Raw genomic sequence first — 23,365 nt, 5'->3', positions numbered from 1 at the left:
TGATTTTCCTCGGACGGTCCGCGATGCTCGTAAAGCAACCACAGACTGCACAATCCCTTTTAAAAATTTTGCCACGGCATTTACCCGGCGCCAATACACACAGCCTCCAAATTCCCATCACGTTTTTCCACGTGGCAAGCTTTAGCGAGGACACGCCTTTTTTACTTACGTGGGATCTCCCACTTTTGGCCGTCAGAATCGCACTCTCAAATTCGCTGTCGTGGGATCATACAGGCCCTCGCTGACCACCCCAACTTATACGTCGTCGTTTTGCATCGTCGGCTCTCGGCCATTTCACCCACTTCTGAATAACACCGCCACCTGTTAAACTGTTTCTCTCTCCTCTTCCTCTCTCCCATTTCTCTCTCCTCTAGATCTCAAGGAATTCGACATTCCACCGAACTTCGATCTCAATGTGGAATTCGGAGCACTAGGTCGAGATTTGCTGGATTTTTCGGTAATCTGGTTCGAACGATGAGTGATCAGATTACATAGTGAAAGAGTGGTCTCGCTGGAAGCGAAGGTTGTGATCGGAGCTTCCGAGTCGGTGAGAATTTCGGTTTCAAAATTTAGATTTCGGACTCCGGCAGCGTTTGGATTGAAACGATGTCGTCCAAGGTTGTGTACGAAGGGTGGATGGTACGATACGGGCGGAGGAAGATCGGCCGGTCCTTTATTCACATGCGGTATTTCGTGCTCGAGTCTCGGCTACTCGCCTACTACAAGCGGAAGCCTCAGGATAATCAGGCAAATTCTCATTTACTTTTTTTCACTTTTTGATTCAGTGAGTCTTTAGGTGAACGAATTTTCAGCTCAATTGTAACTTTTTACTGTTTTGTAAGACTGTAAATGGTGTTTTTGTTGCGTGTTTTGATTAGGTTCCGATCAAGACGCTGTTAATTGATGGAAATTGTAGAGTGGAGGATCGAGGATTGAAGACTCACCATGGGCATGTGAGTTAATCAATTTGTTTGTTTTGTATCTGTGCATTTCTTACTTACGGAAACGCATATATATCTGTTGATGTGGAAGAACATCATGTATATTTGAAAATGTATATACATATATGTGAATATTTAAATGCTTGATACTTGATGTCGGTTAGTTTAATACCGAATATGTCATTTAGTTAGAAGTTCTAAGCATTGTTTGTTTTCATCATTTATTTCTCGGATGGGATGGGAGTGTGTTTTGTTGATGGAAGTTTTTGAACACTAATTGACGAGAAACCGTGGGCTTGTTTATGTGATTTGCAAACATGTAGCATTGTTGCATGATGAGGTTAAAGTAGATATGTTGGCGTCAGTAGAAATCGCCTAAGGCATCAATAGGTCTGGATGAAAGACATTGAATCCGAAAAGGTGATTTATTAATGTGGTGCGTATTTTGTAAAGAGGGGGAGGAAAGTGTGGATCATGTATGTGTTTCACTGTTGTCACTCCTTACATTTGTGGTTGAAGCTGTTTAAATGATTCATTATGTGCTGGGTTATCCAAAGTGGTGCTTTGAGTTGTTAAGTATTCAGTTCAACGCTTTCCAAGGGGTCTTTGGTGTTTGCAATATTTTGGGTCATTTGAATGGAGTTTAATATGAGTACCTTTGATGATTACAGAGGGGTTGGGGCGGAAGATATTTGGGGTGTGCATTTTGGTTGTTGATTTCTGCAGATTTTGGGGGATTCCTTGTTCATGTATTTTTTGGATCTTCAAGCTCAGTTTGGTTCTTTAATGATGACTTGTTTAATTTGTAAGGGTGGAAGCGTTGCCTATATCCTAGTGTTCTTAACATTTATATACAGCTAATATCTAATTCTCAGATCATGTGATCATGTGTTTTTAGGTGATTGTTGGATGATCTTGTTTAAAGGAGTGCTGTAATTGACTATACCGTGTTCTCAGAGTGCTATTTATGTTCATACTCCTTTAAAGAATTAGAACTTCAAGAAATATTTTTAGAGGTTATGCGTATGATTTAGGGGCAGCTGGGTGAACATGCTTATGTGCCACCTAGAATGTTTCCAGAAAAAATAGAAAAGATTTTTTTTTTTTTTTAATAACTTTCTGATTCTTTGATGCTTGAATGTTGTATTTAAATCTTTTTTGGAAAATTAATGGATACAAGTTTCCTTTGGATATTGAAAAAAATCAGTTAGCTGCCTGTAACTTAATGTTGGCTTTGCTGTACTTGGAACTGTGTTTCTGTTACATCTACTTTTTTATTTACATTCCATCCTAATTATGATAGTTCGACAGTGCTTTTGATATTCATCCCAATGATGGATTTTTTTTAATATTTTTTTCTGAAAGAGATTATTTTGGTGCAGATGGTATATGTTTTGTCTGTTTACAACAAGAAAGAGAAATACCTTCGAATCACGGTGAGGGCCCTTTTGCTTTCATATTTTGAAAGTGCATGAAGATACTACCTTTGATGTTGTTTTAGTCATCTATGTTCATATATGCATGGTTAAAAAAGTTTAATGAGTTCAAATATTGTACATCTGTAAACTTCATTTTCTTTGTACTCATTCCTATTTATTGTTGATTTCACATGGTATGATGGTACATAGAATTTAGTTGGTGTTGTCAATAACATTTGATTATCTTAGGGCCAGGATCATTTTGAAGTGACTTGTTTGTTATAAGGCCTAATAGATGGTACTTGTGTACCCTTGTGTTACGAGGAGCATTTTATCTCTATGTTTCTGCAAAATGATAGTTTCTACTCATTCTTAAGCTATAAAGTATCTGTGCATGAGATAGCTGTCGTTATTAAAAAGTTATCCATATACTTTATGGAGCATTGACCTGTCTGATTTTGGACTTTATTAAGGGCTTGGGTGGAGCCTGATATAATAGGGCCTGTTTGAAAGGGCTTTCAGGTAAACAAAAGTTCTTTTGACAGGGGTTGGGGGTGTGACCATGAAATTACTGTCATTTTAATTATATATCTTATTAAAGAGGAGGGTTTACACCTATCCGTTTCTCCTTAAGCATCCAATGGAGAGGAGAGATATATCTTTTTTGTCCTCTTCCCTAGAGATAAAACCTATTTTCTCCTGTCCTTTCCTTCCTAAACTTCTGATCATAGTGTGAAGTTTTCTCCTCTCTAATTTGTTATGTTATCAGGAGCTGTATAAATGGGCCCAATAAGAAAAGGCTGTTGCACACGTCTGAGAGTAGGAGACTTTTATTTTAATGGGAATTGCCAAAAGTAGTAAAACACTTTCTGTGGTTTATTCTGGTTATGGACTTGGGTTTTTATTTTAATTTATTATTTTTCTATTTTATTTTTAAGTGTAGCCTTTTGTAGTTGGTTGTTGTGGTGTTCTCTTATTTATACATAACTGTTTTGCTCTGAACTCCTGACATTCACCTATACACACGTATGTGCATTTCTTCTGTTAATTGTTTTGAATCCTGAGTTCTGAAAGTCATACTGCTTAAATTTTGTTGCGAGTACTTATTCATTTGGGTACTGTCCTGCTCCAGATGGCAGCATTTAACATCCAGGAGGCACTAGTATGGAAGGATAAAATAGAGTATGTCATTGATCAGGTAGTTACTTTTGGACCTCATGCTAGTGAGACAATTAAGTTTCCTCCCGATTTCTCATGGGCTAATGAATACAGGAATAATTGCATATTGATCTGTGTGCAGCATCAAGGTTCACAAGTTACAAATGGTAACAAATATATTTCTTTCGAATACAAATCTGGCATGGATAATGGGAGGACTGCTTCCTCATCCGACCATGAAAGTCAGTAAGTACTATAACTTATGGAATACGACCAGACATTGTATGTTGATGGCCATTGGATCTTTTGTCATTTCTCCTTTCTTTGTGCTTCATGAGCATTGGCATGTCCCTTTATTTATTTATTTTTTCAAAAAGAGATTTTTACCAAGAGAAAAAAAGTACAAAAAGTGAACAAGATGTCCACCAAAGATCAATTGCTATAAGGAAACTAACCAAAAGCTATAGCTCCCAAACAAAATTATAGAAATAAAATTTTATATATATGTTTTTGATAAAGAGACAATTTTATAGCTGCCTTCCAATGTAGCAGAGTAAAAGAAAGAGAAATGTCTCTGAACTCTGACGTTATAGAACCCCAAAGTAAAGACCAAAACCTCCTGTTACCCAGAGTTAGGGTTTAATCTGAGCCGGCAGCATCCTCACAATTCTTTGGCCCTGTTTCCTTTACCATATCCAACATTACTTTTACTAAGCAATGAGTAGCACCTTTATGGTACTACCCAATTCATTCCAGCCTCCGTCAATAATAAGACCTATTTTGTTTAACTGGAATGGTGGAATGGAAATGCTATCACATTCAATTCCGTAATTATTCTAGAATGGAATGGTTTAAATTATTGCTAGTCTAAATGTTTGGAACAACTGGAACAACTACGGACCCGTTTGATAATCATTTCGTTTTTGGTTGACATTCTGTGGAGATATGAGGTAATGGGAGAGAGGGATGAAGAAAGGTGATAGGAGAGAGCGAGAGAGGGAGGAAGAAAAAAAAAAGCATCCATGAAAACAACTCTTGAACGTGAAAACAATTCAATATAGTTTTTGGGCTTTGGTCTTTAGTTTTCATTTATGTGTTTTCCTCATACTGTTTGTTTCTACATCTCTACCACCATCCTTGATCCACCCGTCCTCATCCCTAATTTCCCTTTTGTATTTCCCTTCTATCTCTATCATAAAAAGTGAAATAAACAACCACCATCCTTGATCCACCCGTCCTCATCCCTAATTTCCCTTTTGTATTTCCCTAATTCTTCTCAAAAAAAAAAGTGAAATAAAAAAACTAATAGAGATGGTTTTGAAACTCTAAACTTGTGTTGCCAATTTTTCATCTCAACCATTCTCATCATGGTTTTCATATTCACTCCTTTACTACATGTAAAAAAGACTCCCTTAACCTTGGAAATGTCCAAAGCCATTTTTTTAGAAGTACATGTCCCTTTAATGTCATAAGAAAAAAGGAAAAGGAAAAAGGAAGTAAAGCAGAAAGAAAAATTGATAGTTGGACCTATTCTTGGGAATTTGATGTGCTTGTCATATTGGCCCCCGGCTGTGGATGCAACTATATTATCTTAATCTGTTTTTTTCTTAATGCGTTGCAGATTTAGCGCCCAGGAAGATGAAGATGATGCTCATCCTAATTTGATGAGGAGAACAACAATTGGAAATGGTCTAAACTGATATCTTTCCATCATTGAGTTTTGGATAGATTGGTGGTATCTTTTCCTGAAGCTCACAGTTTTGATGACTGCAGGTCCTCCAGAAACAATATTAGACTGGACGAGAGATTCAGATCTGACAAACCAGAGTAACAACAACCAAGCATTTTCCAAAAAGCATTGGCGTCTTCTCCAGTGCCAAAATGGTGAACCACTGTCATGTCGTAGAGCTTTGTTTGTTATGCTAGAAATGGAATCTAGGAAAATAATCATCTACCCTATTTGGTAATGGTTTTGATGGTGCATAATGATTTATTCTTATTCTGGTTTTGGCGCAGGACTCCGCATTTTTGAAGAGCTTCTTGAAGTAGATTACCTTGTATGGAATTCTGTCTTTGTTTACACTATGTACGTTATGATATTTTACCATCTATCAGCTTGTTTTAGGTTGCAACTGCAATTTATAATTCTGTATATGCAGCCAAGGAGTTGCAGTAGAGCCATGAAGGCTGTTGGAGTGGTGGAGGCTACTTGTGAAGAAATTTTTGAGCTTGTGATGAGCATGGACAGAACACGGTTTGAGTAGGTGTTTTCCTTTTACAATTTTCCTTTTTTTTTTTTTTTTTTATGATTTGCTATAATAGCTTATTTTATGTAGCGATAAAAGAATGAACTGCTCTATTTTTATGTTAATCCTGCTTTGGTTTTTTAATCTAAACTTGTCTGGCCTGAACTAATGGTATCAGATTGAAAGAGAGAATACATTGTTGGTGTATTGTATAGAGTTACATATTGCAAGAGGCTAATCATATAAAATGAAGGATGGAAGGGAATTGAACTTGTGATCCATCTTTGGGTTCTCCTTGGTCAAGGCATGGGATTATAAATTGTATCATACCTTCAAAATGGTCAATTTGCTTTATTTGAGCTTCTGATGGGGTAAAAAATAGTGCAATTATGTTGTAGAGAAATGTGGATTTTAACCCTGTGATTTAGGATGTTTTATTTTTTGGGTGGGTAAAAGATGGTTTCAGATGGCTGCTTTTGTGTCTCAAGAGCACACTCTTTTGATACCATGCATCCAACCTAAAACCAGTTGGCAATTTAGTGAGAAACCACACAGGGCTTTAGGATTACCATTGTGAGATTATATATTCTTAACTGCCTAATATCTTTGATCTATTCTTTTTCTTATTTTCCTTTGTGGCAATGCCAACATGTTTGTAGTATCAGCTGTCATATTTTTATGATTGCAGGTGGGATTGCAGTTTCCAGTATGGTAGCTTAGTTGAGGAGGTTGATGGACATACGGCAGTACTTTACCATAAGCTTCAGCTAGACTGGTTCCCAATGTAATCTCTAACTTAAATTTCCTGTTTCTTCAATCACCACGTTCCTGGCTGCAGCTTCATATTCTGTTGTTAAGTAAAATGTAGTAGGAGATAATATTTAGTAGTCTATGAGTAGATGGTTTCTTAGAACCTAGGTGGGTATTTGGAAAACTTGGGGGCCTGTTTGGTTCATGGTTTGAACTTGATTTTCAAAGACTCATACAATTTGAGTAGTCTGTTTGTATAGTATGTATACAGATTTTTATTTATGTTAAATATGAAAATATGTTTGGTTTTAGTTCTGAAAATTGTTTTCATAATGTAGAATAACTTTTCTATTGATGAGTGCTTCTGTATTTTGAAAACATTTTTTTTTTTTTGGTACAGGTATTTTGAAAACATTGAAAAATGATGTTATTTTGTGCATTTCCTAAAAAGGGTTGTTTTTGAGATTCTTATTTTTAGAAACTATTCTACCAAAACAGAATTTGTTTTTCAAATGCAAAGTGGTTTTAAAATCCTATATCAAACGAGTGGTTTTAATTTACACTAAGTATGACTTAAAAATGGAATATACGGTATCTAAAATTGGATTTTTTTTTTTTAAATCCTATACCAAACGGGAGGTTAAATTTTGTGAATAATGACTTGTGTTTCATGTTCTATTATGATTCCCCTTATCTCTTCAGACCAACTTTGAAGAACGTTGTAATTAAGAATGAAAGGTGCTTGACTAATGTCCTAATTAGCAGTGTGCAGTTATAGTTTTGTTGCTCAAGACTCCTTTTGGTTGCAGGGTTGTGTGGCCGCGTGACCTTTGCTATGTGCGCTATTGGCGTCGAAATGATGACGGGAGCTATGGTATTTTTTATGCTTTTCCCCATGCTTAAAATTCTGGTTAATTGGTGTATGGAAATTTTCAATTGGTGCTTTTCATGGTGCAGTTGTGTTATTTCGTTCTAGGGAGCATGAGAACTGTGGTCCACAGCCTGGATATGTGCGGGCACATATTGAGAGTGAGTTCTTTACATTATTTAGAGGCCTTATAGTGCAAAGGATGAGAACTAGTTGGGATCTTTGTCCTTATGTTTTAATTTTTCAGTTATCTCAGAAACCTGATGCGTACTGATTTTTCCAGGTGGAGGTTTCAACATTTCCCCTCTTAAACCTCGAAATGGGAGGCCTAGAACTCAGGTGCAGCATTTGATGCAGATTGATTTGAAAGGATGGGGTGTGAGTTATGTCCCATCCTTTCAACAGCATTGTCTTCTTCAGGTGTTGAATAGTGTTGCTGGTAAGTTCCTTGTTTACTTGTTATAATTTCTTGTCCTGTGTTATTCCAATACTTAGTGATAAGTACAAAGTTTTGAGCATTGCAGTTTGGTATCACTTTCCTCGTTGATTTCCATTTTTGCTGTTCAATTAGATACCCTTTGTCTATATTCCCACTCCTCTTTCATCAAAGAGCAGAAATTTTATTGCTTAAGTTAAGCTGCTTGGAAGCCGAAAAACAATTCATAAAAGATGTCAAAGAATATTTTTCTTGTAATGGAATTTAAAGTTGGGATTCTATTTTTCTTAAACCTCGTTCCTTCTGAAGTGACAAAATCAACAGGAAGCTATCTCTTGTATAATTGAGTCTTTGCTTTTATGATAGGACTACGTGAGTGGTTTTCCCAAACAGATGAAAGGAATGCTCCTCCAAGAATCCCCGTTATGGTCAATATGTCCTCGGCTTCTGTTTCTTCACGTAAGGGGCAAAAGTTGCATGATTTTTCTGTTAATTCCGCAAACAGAAATTCTGTGATGATGGATGAATACTCGGACGAAGATGAAGAATTTCAAATTGCTGAGGCTGAACAAGAGGTGTGATTCAGACTAGTGCTCTTTTTCTTTCCGCATATTCTTTTTAGATATGAGTTATTTATTGGAGTTATTATTTTCTTTATTAATACTTTCAGGCATACCAAAATGGTCTTGAGAACGATATGAAGAAGACAGGTATACAATTACTTTTTCTGTTTCATTCTAAACTATGATCCTCGTTTGAGTATTTGGGTTTAACACCTTATCACTATGTTTGTCATGATAGCCGTAGAAGAAGAACCAGCTGATCAAATTGATTTATCCTGTTTTTCGGGTAACCTACGGCGTGATGACCATGATAATGCTCGTGATTGCTGGAATGTTTCTGATGGGTGCAACTTCAGAGTTCGCAGCAAGCATTTTTGTTATGATAAGTCAAAGGTTCTCTTATGTTGGCCCATTCCTATGTAGTTTCTTATTTTTGTGGATCATCATTTATTGATAATGACTTTTAGGCTTTCTCTGATAACATTGTTGGCCATGTCTCTCTGAAGATTCCTGCAGGGAAGCATTTAATGGATCTTGTTGCTGTTGATTGGTTTAAAGACACAAAAAGAATGGACCATGTTGCTCGGCGTCAGGGATGTGCAGCACAGGTATGTATTAGAAGCTCCATTCCTTCTTGGGTTGATTCAACAATTGAACTACACTCTAATCAGTAATCATTATAGAGCATTAGCAGATATTCCATTTTGGTGTTAAAATATTGAAATTTCACTGAAGGTCATATAATACAGTTGGGTTGTTTTTGTCTTGTAGTGCCACTTGAGTTACCTATATTAGGGCATTGTCTGGACTTGGATGATATTCCTTACCTATTATTTTGTTGTTAATAACATCTGAGTCTTGTTTGTAAATTTCTGTAGGTTGCCTCAGAAAAAGGGCTTTTCTCTCTAATTGTTAATTTGCAAGTAAGTTGCTTTATTCCATCTGGTTCAGATCTAGAAATGATTTTTGAGAATCTAGGAAGTGACAAAAATCTATACTCTTACAGGTCCCAGCATCAACACATTACAGTATGGTATTTTATTTTGTAACAAAGGAATTAGTACCTGGATCCCTCTTGCAACGGTTTGTTGATGGTGATGATGAATTTCGTACAAGCAGACTGAAGCTTATTCCGTCTGTTAAAAAGGTATTAATATCAGTTTCTTTATATATGAAAAAAATAAATGCTCATATCAAATTTCAGGACTGTTGTTGTCTGACCACCATTTTGAATTTTGGCTCATGAGTTTTATATGAATCATAGTATTGATCAACTTTTAGGAGATTCCTTTACTTAAAAATGTGCTTGTGTACTATTTATACATATAAATAAAGCAGAATTTATACATATAAATAATTTCTTGAAGGATAAGGTTACAAAAACAAGTATATCTGTTCATAATGCTGCGATATTTCGGAATTTTTGGGGCATAGAAATCGGAGATAATTTGGATGATATATCTGTACCGTATCATTCCTGGTTCACTACAGAACAAAAACACAAGGGACACATACTCCCTGGGTAGAAAAGAAGGCCAACACAGCACCAAGGGGAAACAACAAAAGAACAAACAAAATCTTAACAAGGATTTCTGTACAACGAATAAAGAGGAGCAAAACAAAGTAGACAACAGCCACAGTATGGGAAATCGTATACTTAGGCTAAACCTCATCTTAGATTTGAAAAGACAGCAAAACACAAGAACACATATAAGAAAAGTGCTTGTACACTACCACATGCAGCTAAGGAAACAGAAACAAACAGCTGCCTGAGTACTATCCCTGAATCCTGTTGCAACAAGGAAACAAGGACCAGTGAGTTTCCATTTTAGAACGACCTGTGATGATTAGGCTAGTTCTTGAGCTCAAGAGAGTATGCTCTTTGTGAATCAAATTAGTTCAATACCTGAGCAATATGGTAATGATTAGGCTAGTCCTTGAGCTTCACAAAAGACTTATCAGGGAACTAATGTAGGTTGAAGATCATTAGTAATGCCAACTTACTCTTGAAGGGTGTCAAAAGGGTTGCAGGTGGGAATGTCTAGTTGGGAAATAGTTAGGAAGGGATTAGGTGGTCACAAGTCACGAGTCACGACTCACTTACGTTAGGGTTTGAATGGTTTCACCCGACCTTGTTATTTTTGTTGGGTTTTTCCAACCCATGATGAGTTGTCCCAAGTCTATTAGAAATTATAGACTTAGAGGATTTAGTTGTTTTCCCAAACAATTTGAGTTGGTTTTCCAATTAGAAGTTTTTTCCCAATTGAAGTTGTTTACCTAATTGAAGAAGACCTTCTATATAAGGGGGGCTATTGTACTAGTTTCGAATGGGAGCAAAACAATATTTTGTATACCACTCAAGGGATTAGAGTGAGAGAATATTGTCAGGGAAAAGTGTGTGTGGGAGAAAAGAAAAGAGATAAAGAGTGTATTTCTTGTTCTTTTTCTTTCAAGTTTATCGCCAAGTACTTAATTTTAGAGACTTGGCAAGATTATTGGTTGTACTCATTATTGGTGTAGTGAAAGATTGTTGATGCTGTCCCGTGGACTTAGGCACATATAGCCGAACCACGTTAATTCTTGGTGTATTTATCTTGGTTATTTTGTTTTCGATTTCTCGAGTTTGTTCTACTTTTCCCATTCTTAAACGCAATATTCACAACAATTTTCATCCTTGATTTGTATTAAGAATAAGATACCCAATATGTCAATTGATAGTGTCATATTAGCATACACTTTCAGCTAATAAAATCTTAGCAGGGTTACTGATATGAAATTTCTTTTCCCTTCATCCTTGTAACAGTGTTGATTTTTTGTGTTTCTCACCACACTTCTTCCTTCTTTGTTATTTTATTTTTGTTCTTCTTCTCTTCTATCTTTTTGTACCATATAAAGAGGTTCTTTTATGGATGTATATTATTAACATTATTTATGGAACCATGCAGGGTTCATGGATTGTCCGCCAGAGTGTTGGAAGCACTCCTTGTTTGTTGGGAAAAGCTGTTGATTGCAACTATATCCGTGGTCCTAAGTACTTAGAAGTAATATAATCTTGCCAGATATTTTTTGCATTTTTATTAACTTATTGGGTCTTGTGGTTGGCAAGGTTCTTTTAAGTATAAATACGTAATTTGGTTTATTATTCTGCAGATTGATGTGGATATTGGTTCATCTACTGTTGCTAATGGGGTTTTGGGGCTGGTAATTGGCGTAATTACCTCATTGGTGGTTGACATGGCTTTCCTTGTACAGGTATGCTTCTCGTAAAATATTTTATCATAGACCATGGAATACTGTACTGTTCATCAAAGGCATGTTCAGCAATACATTTGAACTAGTGAATGAGTGATCGATTGAATAATAAATGAGGCCTAGCCCCTAGTTTATGTAGTTCAGATTGAAATAATAGTAGTTTAGGCAATTAATATTATTGAATAATTTTTCAGCGTCAAATATAACTTGGGTTGGTAGATCTGGTTCAGATATGTCCTGGCAGTATGCATGCAATTAATTATGGGGGTTTTAGATTTATTCTAGCGCTTAAATATAAATTACTTTTTCTTTTTTTCTTTCAGTTGGGTTTGGTACCTCTTGCAACGATTTGTTTGCTAATTTCTTTTAGCTCGCTATTAACTTTTGAGAATGTTGCTAGCTTTTAAAGTTTCAAAGCTTCAGATAGTACTTGTTGCATTTTCTGGGAATCGAAATTGCATATATGCTATTCTATAACTCAGAAACTCGCATTTATCAGGAGCCCCAACTAAAGTTTATAGTTCCTGTAGTTTTAATTTCTGGAAACTAAGGAATATAATCTGTTAAAATCTGTCAAAACCGTTCTGACAAATCTATTAAATGTCTGGATGGAAGGATAATGTGCGTAGCATGTGTACACATGGTTTCCAGACTACCCAAAATGTGTATTTTCTCTTTGCACGTTTGTAAGTTCATATATTCATCCTCCCATTTGATTGATTTAACGGATTGAAGTTGATTACAAGTTCAAGCAAACGAAACTGCATTCTTTTAATTGCTAAACTTGAGAGTACATGGACTGAAATGGATATCTAGCGAAACTACAGATACAATAAATGTCATTTACCCCTAGCTCAACCTACCTATGTCAGACTTTGATTAAATTGAATCATAAAATAGATGTAATTTGTTGGAACATGTCTCGAATATGATATAATATGCAAGACTCTGAAGATTACAGTAAAATTTTTACCAGTTTCTGTTTGTGTTTGTTACCAATAACATAATGATCCACGTTTATTGTCACGTGTTGGGTATCCTGTGTTGCCTTTGATAAGGTCTCATTTCTGGCAATGGGCACTTAAAAGGTAGAAAGGCCAGTTTCGCCTAGTTTTTCTTGTTTATGAGTATTCGCACAGGCCATGTCAGCCTCATTTTAAACGATTCCAATGGATTTTATCTCTCTGCGATGCTTAGTTTATCACTAAGACACTAGCTTCTCGCTATTTCATTGCTTGATTTAATGCTTGCAAGCTCACGTTAGCAAAATATTATGTTGTATACTGACTATGAACTGGTTACCTGCAGGCAAACAGTACAGATGAATTGCCAGAGAGGCTAATTGGTGCCGTTCGTGTTTCTCATATAGATCTCAAATCCGCCATTGTACCAAAGCTGGAACCGGATCCATCATGACCGACAGACAGACAAATTAACCGCTCAGTTCTTCCATACAAAATCATTTGTTCATCAGATACGCATATAATGCCTCCTGATTTCATTGCCATATCTCACTTCAGGAATGGTCATCTGATTCAAGTGCAATTTTTTTTGCATAAAATTGTGACAAGAGTTTTATAATACGTACAGAACAAGGTAAGCGTTTTTGTTTCTGTTTCGAGCCTTTCAGGACTGTTGCGTATTTTGTCGTGAGTTTTAGGTGGTGTTTGAGTGATTGGTATTGGTAAAACCTGGTTTTATGGCGGGTACCCATCTTAGTACGCCTTTGTGAGACGTTATACAAAATGGGGACCGCATAGAGCCCTTTTTTCGTGTTCTAACACGTATGGCTTGACATAACGATTGACATAGCTACTTATGGTGTTAACCGTTGACATAGCCACTTATGGTGTTATGCATCGAAGATATGCGACTTCTTGACTAGCTTTGTTGCAAGTTTAAACAGACGAAAGGATCCTGGTGAATGAATTTGAGGTACATTGATGCCAAAAATTCAGTAAGAGAACACAATTGGGGCAACCTAACCAGAGACGATCTGCTTATTTGGCAAATTTTACTCATTCCCCGGACCGCCGTTGAAAGAGTTTGGTTTTTGCTAGAAAATCTTAAGTCTGGCCTAACATTTGGCATTTCTCATCCATGCTCTTTTATTTTACTCCAACCATGAACACCAGTTTGGGGAGACTTTTTAGTGTGTCAGGAACACAGTCAGGTACCGTAAGTGTTAAGACACTGATCGACCATTTTAAGGTAAATGTTGTCTTTAGCATGGTTATCTTAGATCATGAAAAGGTTTCACTTTAAAAAATGGCACATGATCTCTAAATCTCAGGACCTGCCCTTCATCAGTTTCATGGTAGTAAATGAAGATTTACACTATGTTTGGATGAGGAAAATAAACTTGGAATTTGGATAAAAGTCAGAATTTATAAATTGATATGCACCAATTCCCTTGTTTGGATTAATAACATAGAAATTTAGAATTTTCGCATGGAAAAAAAACTTGGAATTTGGGGCCTCTAATTTCCAAGCTTAAATTCCATGTAAATAGGTGTCATTTCCTAATTTCTATGATTGGGAGTTTAAAATTAACAAATTCCGTTTTCAATTTCATTATTCTTTTAAGTTAACCAAACAACAAAATTCACAAATTCTAGAAAATAAAATCCCTTTATTTTAGTTTCCGTCATTTTAAAATTCCTTAGTAATCTTAAATTTCTTCATCCAAACATAGTGTTAGGAAATTGGAATTTGGTCCGTTATTAGATTGTCAATATTGTGTCACAGCGCCATTTGTAAAGCAATATTGCCGACTGAGTGATATGATTATTTTTTTGCACGATCTGTGAATTTGACTGGTAAATCCAAAGTTTAAGATCAACCCGTTAACTAGTGAAATCTTTATCAGGTTGCCTGTTAAAATACCGGTATAACACGAAAATAACATGAACTTGACAATCACGACCAGTTTGCGGTGTCTAGTCACCACCACTACCCTTATCTTTCATATTTGGGCCTTGTTAAAATAAGAACTTTGGAAAGATGATGAATAAGAAGACTTCAAGTAATTCATAAAAATATGTGTCCTGGACAGTTTGGTTTATTTATTGCTTAATTGTAGAGTGTTTGGTGCCAAATAAAATACGTTCCAACAATAAAAAGACCATGAAATGAATTAAGGCACAACTAGTTCAAATTTTCTTCTTTCTTTAAATGTTTTTTATAAGACATTTCTTCTTCTTGCATGTGAAGATATTTCTTTATATGTACTATCTCTAACAGAGATAGAGCCCGCCAACACATGCAGATCTCATCTCTATTAGAAAGATGGTATAACGTGCTATGAAAAATGTGGTATTACCAATTTTGTTTTATTTTATACAAATCCATTTTTACATGAGGATCTTATAGATAGTTGTCGCATGCGTGTTGAGGGTAGTTCACTGGGCATGTGGTGTTGAGTGAAGTAGGAAATGGGATTGGTGTATCCACTTCCTTCAATGGAATGCTTCAACATGTAATAAATACTCAGTGATTTCAAGGTTGATCATATCTGATATAAACACACACATAACATTCCAAATTGTAGTAAGAAGTGTGACATGTGTAGTAAAATTACACACGTCATTATACATTGATACATTGAAGAAAAGTGAAAAATCAAACAAACTATCAAACAAGAAAAAGCTGATCACGAAGAAGCTGCTTTTGGCTTTTGGGCAACAAAATCTCTAAAAGCATCCAAAGCAGCAACCGAACTTGTTGGAAATCCATGCTCAAATTTCTCACTCAGCTCCAAAGCTCGTCGTTTCATGTCTTCGTCACTTATCAGCATCTCGATTCCCTTCCCTATATCTTCCTTCTTAATTAATATTTTCTCGTCAGGAATAGGGATATGATACCCTACTTTCAGAAAGCTCGCCACCAATTTGGCATCGTGGTATTGGTCCCCTCTGATTGGCCACGCTAGGATCGGGACCCCACGTCCGATTGCCTCCACTGTTGAATTCCATCCACAATGTGATAAAAATCCACCTGTTGATGGATGGCTTAGGATCAGCAGCTGTGGGGCCCATCCGTGTATTATCAAACCTCTTTTCCCCACTCGAGCCTCCATTCCGTGTGGATAGTATCCTTCTTCACCTTCCGAACTGGCCCGCGAGAGACCTTGCGGTCTGTCTGAACCGCCCCGCGGAGGACCCGGCGGTCTACCCGAACCGGATTGGACCACCCATATGAAAGGCTGGGTGGATGATTCCAATGCCTCAGCCAATACTTTGTACTCCTCCACTGTAGGTCCCACCTCGCTGCCGAATGACACGTAGAGTACTGATCCGGACGGCTTCGAGTCTAGCCACTCGACCACCTCGTCTTCGGTGATGTTTGACCGTCGGGTGCTGGTTCGGAACTCGCGGTCGTGGAGAATTGAACCGGCCGATTTCCAGTATTGTTCGGGCAAAAGCGGGCCAACTCCCCAGACTGGTTTTCCAATTTGATCCGCAATGTACTTAAGGAATGGACGCTCCAGATCATCACACGTATTGATCATCAACGCAATAGATCGGTCAGCATCTTCTGTCCACGGTGGTTTACCTCCTGGTTGCGGAGGGCCCCTTCTTCCCGGGCCAGGTCCATTAAGAGGCGGGTCGGGTGGAGGCATACCGTGCCCCGGTCCAAATGGAGGAAAACCAACTGCATCTTGGCCCGGCAGAGGCATACCTGCATTTGGGCCAAATGGAGGAAAGCCACCTACACCTTGGCTCGGTTGCGGAGGAAAACCTGCAGCTGGCCCTGTTAGTGAGCCGCCACCATGACCGGGTGGCGGAGGAAAACCTGCACCTGGCCCTGTTGGTGGGCCGCCACCATGACCGTGTGGCGGTGGTCCGCGAGACTGTCGTTTAACATCAGATAGAGTGAGAGCCATTTCCTCGGGTAACCCGTCGAGCAAACGGGTCTCGTCGGATTTGATATCCAAGGGCTGAGCCTTCCACATGGCATACTCCATGGCGGCAGAGCAAGCACCAGAGGTGAAGAAAGCTACGGTTGGAATTTCAAATTTCTTAAAAACTTCGGCAGTCCAGCCCATCATGACGTCAAGCACGGCACATACGGGCGGCGCAGAATCCGAACCCTGGCATCGGGTCGAGAGGAGTTTCTCAAGACCGATAGCCATCTGGTTGTGCTGATCGTGGTGGCGGTGGAGCGGCGGAGGAGTTGGCTGAGGCGGCGTTGAAGGATCAGAGGATGGGATTGATTCAGGGATTTCGGCGATTTGGACAAGAGGGTGTTGGCGGAGGGAAGAGGGGACGGAGGAGGAGAAGTTGGAAGAAATAACGAAAACGGATTTGAAGTCTCGGGAGGCTATTTGCTTGCAGAGCTCCATTAGCGGGAAGAGATGTCCCTGCCCAAAAAAAGGAACGATCCATATCTCATTCGCCATCTTTTCAATATTTGTGTTTTGAAGTCGTGAGATCGTTTGGGATTTTATAGGGAAGAATTAACAAAGAATCAGAAGAAAGTTTTTTTTTTTTCGGTCAACGATCAGATGAAAGCTTAGCTGCGAAGGAATGGTTTGGATTTTGAAAGGGAGAGAGACGAGAAGTAGGCTAACCGCTACGATGCATGGACAGATACACGAGATACGACATCAGAATAAATTAAATTACACTAAAAATGTGGGATAAATCTCAAAAGTAGTCATAATAATATGATTGATATTCGTTTTTGGTGAGAATCGAATTTAAGATCTCATATTTACCGGTGATGACTTGCTCAGAAACAAGACCGTAGCCCTAGCTGCCTTGTACCTATCAGCCTTCTTCCACCAGACCGAGTCAAAGGCCATGACGGGGATATCCGCAAACCATCGGATTCCCGTATTTAAACTGTCAAATACTTGTATTCATCTTTTAAATGCCGTATTGTCAATCTAGTTGCATATTCAATACGTAACTGACCGTATTAAAACGTACTGTATCTATTCATGTATTTGATACGCAATACGTGACAGAACTGCCGTATCCGTGCATAGTAGGGAGTAGGGTTTGACTGTTAGGTTTGTTTAAACAGTTAAGAATGAAACTTGTAAAGCATGCAAGTTTTGGTCGACAAGGTGATGTAATGCTCTGAAACTTTGACACCTGGAAATCAAGAGTCATATTTTTTTTGTGACGGTGTCATTCTCTTATTAATTAAGTTTCTAAAGGAGCGAAACCGAGTCAACCGACCACTGTGATTAACTCGGTAACAACGATGACGAATGAACGTAAATTTTCTTCATGAACACGTATTGTAAAGGGCGTTGACCGTTAGATGGAAAGGTTGCTAGTCTTCTGACTGTATGGTAAAACTATTATAGTTAAGTCATGTTAATTAGGATTACTGCTTCTGTTGCATAATTGAGATGGATGTTCTACCGTTTTGTACACGTCTTTGATGTATTATTGTATTGTATCGAGTTCGAAAGCATTTTAAGTCGTACTCGTAAGGTATGGTACTCGTATGGGAGCATTGGTGATTGAAGATTGTATTTGAAGATAAAACTTCATGGAGCGTTATGTATATCATTCAAGGTTTTAACAAGGAAGTTATGCCGTCATCAGCCAGAATGCTAATTTTATCTTGTGTTCTGCAGCCTCGAGCAAAGTTTCTAAATTTGTTTTGATGCATTTTTTGAAACCCTAAGTCAGCCTCCAGCACAAACTCATTCTGAACAAGCTTTTCTGAGTTTGGGTAGTAGGGGTTTTATTGACACAATGTTCTTTTGGTCATTAGGTATCTAAAGAATGTATAGTCTCTTATCCTTGTAACGTGATGTCAAGGTGAAAAATAGATGGATGTGATTTTAATGTTTTAATCTCAACCTTTGATGTTAAATCCAATGGTTGGTGACCATGAATCCTTGGTCACTAGGTGACTTTGAGAACGGATCTTAATATCAATCCCAGTCTGAACCAAACATAAGATTATTTAAGAACTGGATTAATTAGCATTATACATTCACTAACATGACTTATTTAAGCCATTTTAAAATGTGGGCCTTAAATGAGGCCGAGCCGAGCCTATCCAAACCAGTCCCTACAATCAGTTGAAGCCAAGCCTATCCCGTGCAACAAACGGCTTTAAGGTTGTTTGGTATTCAATTTGCACCCCTTTGAGTTTCTGTGAGTTTCTTCTTCCTTAAACTACTAGACAACCTCCTGCATATCTTGTTAGTAATGCATTCTACAGATGTACAACATTTATGACACTTTTGACAAGCAATTGTTCTATTAGCCAATTCAATTTTACCAATGTTATATAGATTTCTCGTAGTGACTGAAGATTAAGTTTCTGTACTACAAAAGGCTACATACATGATACATGTAATGAATGAATTAACTGGAGTCTTACAATGGTATATTCCGGTACGCTCAAGCCGATGGAAGACTATCTAAAGCAACTTCCTTGAGCGATGGCATAGTTCCTTACTTTTTGGAAGACTTCCCATGGACCTGTGTAGCTCCCAAATGTCGCACAACATAAATAACAAAGAAAAAAGAGGTAAAGAATGGACTCATATCGCAGAGATATTGAAAATGAGGAACTATATATAGCAAACAACTATTTCTTAGTTTGTACATCACTGAAACAAATTCGGTATCAGTAACTAGCAAACCTGAAAAGGGTCCCTCCGTGGTGTCCCTTAAAATTGTGAATGTAGTATACAGTCTCCTTAAGTGGAATTAGGGGTCTCGGAAAGTGCAGCGATAAGGTCACTAATTAATGGTTACAAGTTATATGCTTCATGGATTTGATTCCTGTCACTAATGCTCTACCACTTACTTGAACCTCCAGTTTGATTTATGTAATGCATTCATGGCTTGTGACGGGAAATAATATGAGGACATTGATCTATCAAAACTATAGGAAATCCCCGATACTTGGCGGGGATAAATATGTACTCACGCTGCACATCAAGGTTGAGTAAATGAGCAAGTGATTTATATTTGAAGGGTGAATGCGTGAAAACACAAAAGGAAACAAATTGGAATATTTGCTAGTGATCCTTTTGCAGATCACTGCAGATAATCTTAAGCAGCGAAGAGTTACCTCTCGCAAAAGTGTCGACGAGGGATTTTATTATTATTTCACGCTTCACCGAAACAGGCTCTTGTTGGAAATATTCCAACGTTTTCTTTGTTGTCCCATACTCGACGTGGATTTTCAGCTACGTTAAAAGTCCAAAAAAAGGCTTACCCTGGTGCATATGGGTTTAGGAATTCCTAATTATTAAAGGATATTAACCAAAAAAAAAAAAAAATTATTAAAGGATATTGAATTAGGGTCTAGCTAGGAATCCTTGGAGGAGGGTGTGCAAACCTCTATATAAACAGATACCCTGCACATATGCCAGAACACACCACAACATACTCTCTCGAGTTTTATCAAGGCCTGTGAGAGGACATTTAACTCTCTCTCTCTCTCGCTCTCTCTCTCTGTGCAGCTCTTTTGCCATTGAGGAAAAAGCAACCAAAACCGAGAAATGGCAGTCACATTCTTTGGCCTCAACTCGGCTGCTGGCCTGAAAAAACTGGATGACTACTTGCTTGATCGCAGTTACATCACTGGCTCTCAGGCTTCCAAGGATGATCTCACTGTGCATGCAGCTCTTTCTAAGCCACCATCTTCGGAATTTCTGAATGTGTCTAGGTGGTACAACCACATCGCTGCTCTTTTTTCTTCTGTTTTTGGAGAAGTATCTGGTGTCATTATCGAGACCAGGGACGCAGCTTCTACTTATACTCCTTCTGTAGCTGAAACAAGGCCTCAGTTGACGATGATGACGATGTTGATATCTTTGGCGAAGAGTTCGTCGATGTTGATCTCTTTGGCGAAGTGACCAAAGAGGAGAAGAAGGCTGCTGAAGAACGTGTGGCGGCTTTCGTCAAGGCATGTACAGAGAAGAAAGAGTCTGGCAAGTCATCGGTTTTGTTGGACGTGATGCCAAGGGATGATGGTTAGACGAAGTCAACCGTTGATGGTAACCAACGCTTCTTGAAGAGTCGTGCTGTGCTTAGGAGTCTTATCTCCTTGTTTATAGGACTTCCTTTTGAATTATTCTTCTAACTGAAACTGGTTGTAATCTTTGCAGATTCAGTTTGTATCTTTTGAATTTTGAACTTCCGTGTAAGTAGGGTCAATTCAAACCCTGATTGTAATCTTTAAGTGGTTATAAATACATGCATCCCACGCATTCAAGGGGTATGCAACTGAAGTGAAATCTCTGTGTTCTTAAGTTTTACATGGTATTGAGCCTTACTGTCTAACGACAACGATCCTTTTTTTTTTTCCTCGCTTCCAATGGCTGAAAACAATGGTGCTTCTTCTCAACCATTCAATCCCGTTTCCCCAAACAATCCCACCCATCCCTTTTTCTCCATGACTACTGTGGTAAACATTAAGCTAAACAGGACTAACTACCCACTGTGGTTGGCCCAAATCCTTCCTATTCTCAAGAGTCGAGATTTAATTGGGTATGTTGATGGCACTCTGGTGTGTCCCCCGAAGCACATACCTGGTGTGGCAACTGTTAATCCTGCCTATACCTCCTAGATGCAGCAGGATCAAATGATCCTAAGTTGGATCAATGGCTCACTTACTGCATCGGTTTTGTCTATTGTGGCCAGCAAGCGAAGTGCTAGAGCAACCTGGGAAGCGCTCGAGCAGTGGTATGCTTCTTCTTCAAAAAATAGGATTTTATTTTTTAGGAATGAATTGCTTCAGACAAAGAAGGGTGATCTTTCGGTAGCCGACTATTTGGATCGCATGAATGCGATTGCTAACAACCTTGCCCTAGCTGGGCAACCTGTGAGTGATGATGAATTAGTACAGATTGTGTTGAACAATCTTGGACCTGCTTTGTTCCACCACAGGAGCAGCATGCTCCATCATTCTTCTTTCAATGGTCAATAATAGCGCCTTAAGAGTTGGATACGTGATAAGTGTATCACGAGCTTGAGCAGCACTGACTGTCATCTCGAAAACAGGTCCAAGATTGTTCAACACAATCTGTACTAATTCATCGTCACTCACAGGTTGCCCAGCTAGGGCAAGGTTGTCAGCAATCGCATTCATGCGATCCAAATCGGCTATCGAAATATCACCCTTCTTTGTCTGCAGCAATTCATTCCTAAAAAATAAAATCCTATTTTGTGAAGAATAAGCATACCGTTGCTCGAGCGCTTCCCAAGTTGCTCTAGCACTTCGCTTGCTGGCCACAACAGACAAAACCGATGCAGTAAGTGAGCCATTGATCCAACTTAGGATCATTTGATCCTGCTGCATCTAGGAGGTATAGGCAAGATTAACAGTTGCCACACCAGGCATGTGCTTCGGGGGACACACCAGAGTGCCATCAACATACCCAATTAAATCTCGACTCTTGAGAATAGGAAGGATTTGGGCCAACCACAGTGGGTAGTTGGTCCTGTCTAGCTTAATGTTTACAACAGTAGTCATGGAGAAAAAGGGATGGGTGGGATTGTTTGGGGAAACGGGATTGAATGGTTGAGAAGAAGCACCATTGTTTTCAGCCATTGGAAGCGAGTAAAAAAAAAATAAGGATCGTTGTCGTTAGACAGTAAGGCTCAATACCATGTAAAACTTAAGAACACATAGATTTCACTTTAGTTGCATACCCCTTGAATGCGTGGGATGCATGTATTTATAACCACTTACAGATTACAATCAGGGTTTGAATTAACCCTACTTACACGGAAGTTCAAAATTCAAAAGATACAAACTGAATCTACAAAGATTACAACCAGTTTCAGTTAGAAGAATAATTCAAAATGAAGTCCTATAAACAAGGAGATAAGACTCCTAAGCACAGCACGACTCTTCAAGAAGCGTTGGTTACCACCAACGGTTGACTTCGTCTAACAGAAACTGACATGAAACTGCTTGAGGAGGCTGTAAGAAGTGTGGACACGGAAGGGTTGCACTGGGGAGCATCCAAACTTGTAGATGTTGGGTACGGGTAAAGAAGTTGCAAATAATGCTTACAATTGTTGATGACCTGGTCTCTGTCGACACTCTTATTGAGGAACATCTTACTGCTGAACCAATAAATGAGCATGTGCAGAGCTATGATATCGTCGCCTTCAACAAAATATGATTGGAGCTTGCAGATCTATGGCGAGAGACGATAAATACATGCTGGGATTGAATTATTGCCAAAAATTCAGTAAGAGAACACAATTGAGGCAACCTAACCAGAGATGTTGATCTGCTTATTTGGCTAATTTTATTCATTCCCCAGACCGCCGTGGAAAGAGTTTGGTTTTTGCTAGAAAACCTTAAGTCTGGCCTAACAATTGGCATTTCCCATCCATGCTCTTTTATTTTACTCCAACAATGCGCACTAGTTTGGGGAGACTTTTTGGTGTGCTGGAAATACAGTCAGGTAGATTAAAAACATAGGAGGGGGCACCATTGTTGATCATTTGGTAGACATTGATCGACCATTTGAAGATAAATGTTGTCTTTAGCATGGTCATCTTAGATCATGAAAATGTTTCACTTTAAAAAATGGTACACGATCTCTAAATCTCAGGACCTGCCTTTAATCAGTTTCATGGTAATAAGTGAAGATTTAAGAAATTGGAATTTGGTCCGTTATTAGATTGCCAATATTGTGTCACAGCGCCATCTGTAACGCAATAACGCAATATTACCGACTGAGCGATATGATTATTTTCTTGCACTACCCATATCTTTCAATTTGGGCCT

General features: G+C 38.4%; 2 protein-coding genes and 1 pseudogene across 3 annotated transcripts; 2 read left to right on the top strand and 1 right to left on the bottom strand.

Annotated features, from left to right (window-relative positions):
- The first annotated feature begins 205 nt into the window (after window positions 1-205).
- On the top strand, window positions 206-13,245 carry LOC126625070 (protein ENHANCED DISEASE RESISTANCE 2). 2 transcript variants are annotated; one of them, XM_050294143.1, is made up of 22 exons: window positions 206-747; window positions 879-953; window positions 2,324-2,377; window positions 3,492-3,557; window positions 3,660-3,763; window positions 5,139-5,206; window positions 5,291-5,401; window positions 5,534-5,574; window positions 5,677-5,777; window positions 6,452-6,547; window positions 7,323-7,387; window positions 7,471-7,542; window positions 7,665-7,820; window positions 8,184-8,392; window positions 8,488-8,527; window positions 8,619-8,773; window positions 8,887-8,988; window positions 9,259-9,303; window positions 9,387-9,527; window positions 11,326-11,421; window positions 11,531-11,632; window positions 12,941-13,245. In XM_050294143.1, the coding sequence occupies exons 1-22, from the start codon at window positions 607-609 to the stop codon at window positions 13,046-13,048; spliced, it is 2,148 nt and encodes a 715-aa protein (XP_050150100.1). In that variant the 5' UTR covers window positions 206-606; the 3' UTR covers window positions 13,049-13,245. The 2 variants fall into 2 exon arrangements, with proteins under 2 accessions (XP_050150100.1, XP_050150101.1); XM_050294144.1 differs by lacking the exon at window positions 206-747 and having other exon boundaries at window positions 3,632-3,763.
- Window positions 13,246-15,147: 1,902 nt separating this feature from the next.
- On the bottom strand, window positions 15,148-17,135 carry LOC126625071 (UDP-glycosyltransferase 73D1-like). The gene has a single exon (XM_050294145.1). The coding sequence runs from the start codon at window positions 17,031-17,033 to the stop codon at window positions 15,285-15,287; it is 1,749 nt and encodes a 582-aa protein (XP_050150102.1). The 5' UTR covers window positions 17,034-17,135; the 3' UTR covers window positions 15,148-15,284.
- Window positions 17,136-19,154: 2,019 nt separating this feature from the next.
- Window positions 19,155-22,759, top strand: LOC126625074 (elongation factor 1-delta-like; annotated as a pseudogene).
- Window positions 22,760-23,365: the final 606 nt, after the last annotated feature.

Source organism: Malus sylvestris, chromosome 6, assembly GCF_916048215.2.
Source record: "Malus sylvestris chromosome 6, drMalSylv7.2, whole genome shotgun sequence".
Classification (NCBI taxonomy): Eukaryota; Viridiplantae; Streptophyta; class Magnoliopsida; order Rosales; family Rosaceae; genus Malus; species Malus sylvestris.
Note: the sequence above shows the minus strand (reverse complement) of the source record. Positions and strands in the feature narration are given on the sequence as shown.

Bases quoted from the DNA above. Each gene is read 5' to 3' on its own strand.
- LOC126625070 (XM_050294143.1), top strand. From the start codon at position 607: ATGTCGTCCAAGGTTGTGTACGAAGGGTGGATGGTACGATACGGGCGG. The intron at 2,378-3,491 runs GTGAGGGCCCTT...GTCCTGCTCCAG, and splicing joins AGAAATACCTTCGAATCACG to ATGGCAGCATTTAACATCCA. The intron at 5,575-5,676 runs GTATGGAATTCT...CTGTATATGCAG, and splicing joins TTCTTGAAGTAGATTACCTT to CCAAGGAGTTGCAGTAGAGC.
- LOC126625071 (XM_050294145.1), bottom strand. From the start codon at position 17,033: ATGGCGAATGAGATATGGATCGTTCCTTTTTTTGGGCAGGGACATCTC.